General features: G+C 41.0%; 1 protein-coding gene across 1 annotated transcript; it reads right to left on the reverse strand.

Annotated features, from left to right (window-relative positions):
- Positions 1-1623: 1623 nt before the first annotated feature.
- LOC132185241 (class V chitinase-like) lies at positions 1624-2637 on the reverse strand. Its single transcript, XM_059599041.1, has one exon. The coding sequence runs from the start codon at positions 2635-2637 to the stop codon at positions 1624-1626; it is 1014 nt and encodes a 337-aa protein (XP_059455024.1).
- Between the last annotated feature and the right edge of the window lie 1011 nt (positions 2638-3648).

Genomic DNA, 3648 nt, shown 5'->3' on the forward strand with positions numbered 1-3648 from the left:
TGCCAACGATCACATCGCCACCAAGAACGCTGCCATACCACATTGGACGCGCCTCCACGCGCTGGAAGAAGCCTCTGTGCGTGAATCCCACGAGCCACAGTGCCGCCGCCACTGAGGCGCGTGCACCACACGCGCCAGCGCATCTCTCATATTTTCTGCAGCCACGTGTCATCCTCTCAGAGAGCCACGTCAGCCCTAGCGCTCCACTGCCACGTCAGCAATGATTCATTAGTGCCAATGCAGCACTACCGCCACGTCATGCATATGCCATGTCATCTGTCGGCCATGTCATCACACCTGACACGTCAGCACCTCTTCCAACGTCATCATCTCTTCCACGTCAACTTCACCACCATGTCAACACATTGGCCACGTTAGCGATCCTGGACGTCAGCACTTGTCAGATTTGACTTTTTTGTGTTGACTTTGACTTTGACCATTGAAAAGTTGACCAAGTGTTTTCTACCCAATTTTTCGTCCTGATTTCAAATTTGTGGTCTATTTTTGCTTTTGACATCTTTATATGACAGAAAACAAGATTCTTCTCCAAATTTAAGCGTTTGTTTTATGCGGTTCAAGTTGGTTCATGCTTGTTCAATTCGATTCCATAGCCTTTTCTTTGGCGCAGTTCAATCCGGTTCATTCTTCTTGCGGTAGGCACTCTCAGGTCAGACCAATCTTTCCTCAGGTCCATGGGTTTTCGGGCCAGAGAAGCCCTTTCAACCGGCCCACTTATGCCTTGTCAAATGCCGCCATCACCGGTCACTGCAGCCTCTCCTAGGCCATTGATCCATTACTAATGAGAATTTTTTGGGTCAGACCTTTCAACGGTCCAAGGGTTTCAGACACAATTAGCCTCTTCAACCGGCCATTTTTCTCCCTACTTAGCTCAGCCAGCCAGGCGAGACGGTCTACTAGTTAGATGGGTCAGACTTTAGTTCAGCCGACAAGGCGAGACGGTCCAAGGGTTTCAGGCATGATTAGTCTCTTCAACCGGCCCTGCTTATCTCAGCTGACCAGGCGAGACGGTCTACTAGTTAGAATTTTTTGGGACAGACTTTAGCTCAGGCGAGACGGTCCAAGGGTTACGGGCTAAACAAGCCCCTTTTAATCGAACCTACTTTTCTCAGCCGACCAAGCGAGCTACTTCATTACTAGTATATGGTCTTCAAGTCAAAATTACAACCAAGTGGACCAAGCTCCAGCTTAAATGCATTGCTCAAATTAAGGCAGAATCCACCGGTCTCTAACAATTTTTATGGCGTTACTTCGGCAATTGTTTCGGCACAAGCAGCTTTTTCGGCGAATTCCTTTTTCTTTCCCTTTTTGTTTATCCAAACTCAAGTTTACACATTGAGTTTGAGGGGGGATGTTAAGAATATTACTTGTTATTTACTTCTTTAGGTATTATTAGTCTACTAGGTTTACCTTTCCTTAATCTATTAGGTTACTTGCATTTCTATAAATAGAGGCCTCTGTATTCATTATTATTATTAGAGTCAATACAATGTAATCCATTGTGTGCTTTTGCTCTCTCTCTCTCTTCTCTCTCTTTGTTCCGCTTCTAATATATTATCCAATATATATATATATATATATATATATATATATATAGTAATAAAATTAATAATTACCTTGGTTTGAAAGAGCCCAGTCAGAGTCGTCGCCGTCCACATGCCATGCAAAATAACCAAGCAATTTATTTTGCTTGACATATGTAACCTTATCAGAGATGATATCCTTACCATCATAACCACTCCACGTTGTCCCAAAATACCAATACTGTGCGACATAGTTGTGATCGATCACTTCTACGCCACGTTCTGTTTTAATATGTTCCTGGATTTGTCGATAAAGTATGGGGTCACTTACTTCAGTCGCAGCTCCACTAGCATCTGAGAATATTTCGTGGTTATGAGCATTTTGCAGAAGCCAACTGCGGCCATGAAATGGAAGGCCGATGACTAATTTGTTGACCGGCACGCCTTTAGAGATCCAAAAATCGATGACTTGGGCCACGCTAAGAATTAGAGCAGAGGGTAATGGATTGAGAAATGGAGCAAGCGGTAAAATGGAATTGGGTGAGGTAACAGGGGCCTTCAAGTCATAGGCCACTACGTTGAACCAGTCCAAGGAATTTACGATATCCTCGATATCCTGAATGGGATAATCCTCTGGGTTGTCAGATACGGCAACGGTTAGAAGCAGCTTAGGCGCCTTATCGTTCAGGGTAGCTCGCCACTCTTTGAGGAGTGTGACAAGGTTGGTCGTTTGATCGGGATACAGCCAGTTCAGGCTAAGGCCATCGTAGTTGAAATCCCTGGCTACATCAATGGAGGAACCTATGAATGTTTTACGGTAATTAGAATCGCTAGCGATTGTGGCAAAAATGGAAGGATCAGTGTCTCCACCGATGGATAAAATGGCTTTAACATCAGAGTTGATGCTCTTCACGGTTTTTGCGAAGGATTGAAATTGAGTCTCATACCCGGGAGGAAACCTGAGGTTGTAGGTGCCAGGGTTGACATCGGCAAAGGCAGTAAAAAGATGGGTGAAAAGGCTGGAATCTATGCTGTCCGGCTGCAACTCACCCTTCCAGTACCAGTATCCAGCATTCACACCAGTGCTGCTAGTCATCTTGATCTTGATGAATGATGGGTAAGTTATGTAGGTATTTGAGAGTTGAGAGAGAAGAAGAAATTGGCTCGCTCCACTGATTTTTGTCCATTGCACCTTCATGCTATTTATACTCATATTTTTATGCAAAAAGGCTTTTTTTAATAGAAGAAATCCATGCATGATTCCCACGATTCTTAATTATTTATTAATTTGGATTCCATCAACTTAATTTGGATTTATTTATTAATTCGGCTCATCCATCAAGATGATTACTGAATATTAATTTATTTAATTATTTTTCTCATCAACATCATTAACTAATTATAATTTTACTCCAACCACGTGCACATATATGCATACACCTAGAAAATTAACTAATTATAATATACATTTACATACTGCCACAAATTAATTAAGTGTTACATTCAAATTATATCTATCATACAAAGTCCCGGCCGGTTTAGATCACTTCATTATTTTTTTTTAAACGATCTTAAATTGAAAGAATCTATCATATGGGGTAATTCCTCTCTTTTTCAAGTGGAATAGAGAAGATATATTTCATACTCCACTTAGGGTTTAGACCTCTCCCACAACTCTCCCACAAACAAAAAAAAAAGAAAAAACTATATTTTATAATCATTAAATTTGTAGACTTAATGGTGAATTCATCTATTAACTATGGAGATAGTTAAAAGATAGTTAAAAATATAATTAAGAGAGGTTAAGAGCTTGACACGTGGCATTTAAAACTGGGCAATTAAAATGAAACGTGGCATTGAAAACTGGCTTGGCAATTAAAATGAAACTGTGCGTCCCTCCCTCACGATCAACCACCCAAAAAAAAAAAAAAAAAAAAGTTAATAACAGTTCGTACAAACGTCAAGACAAAGACAAACCAAAGTCAAACCACTACATCATTCTACCCAAAAACAAACCACTACCGGCCTTTCTGGGGTTGAGCGTCATTGTACTTCGAGTAAGTTTTAAATATTCCTTTAAAAAATTTATTTAGTTCGAATTGTGTTA

This window comes from Corylus avellana, chromosome ca6 (assembly GCF_901000735.1).
Source record: "Corylus avellana chromosome ca6, CavTom2PMs-1.0".
NCBI classification, from domain to species: domain Eukaryota; kingdom Viridiplantae; phylum Streptophyta; class Magnoliopsida; order Fagales; family Betulaceae; genus Corylus; species Corylus avellana.

Bases quoted from the DNA above. Each gene is read 5' to 3' on its own strand.
- LOC132185241 (XM_059599041.1), bottom strand. From the start codon at position 2,637: ATGACTAGCAGCACTGGTGTGAATGCTGGATACTGGTACTGGAAGGGT.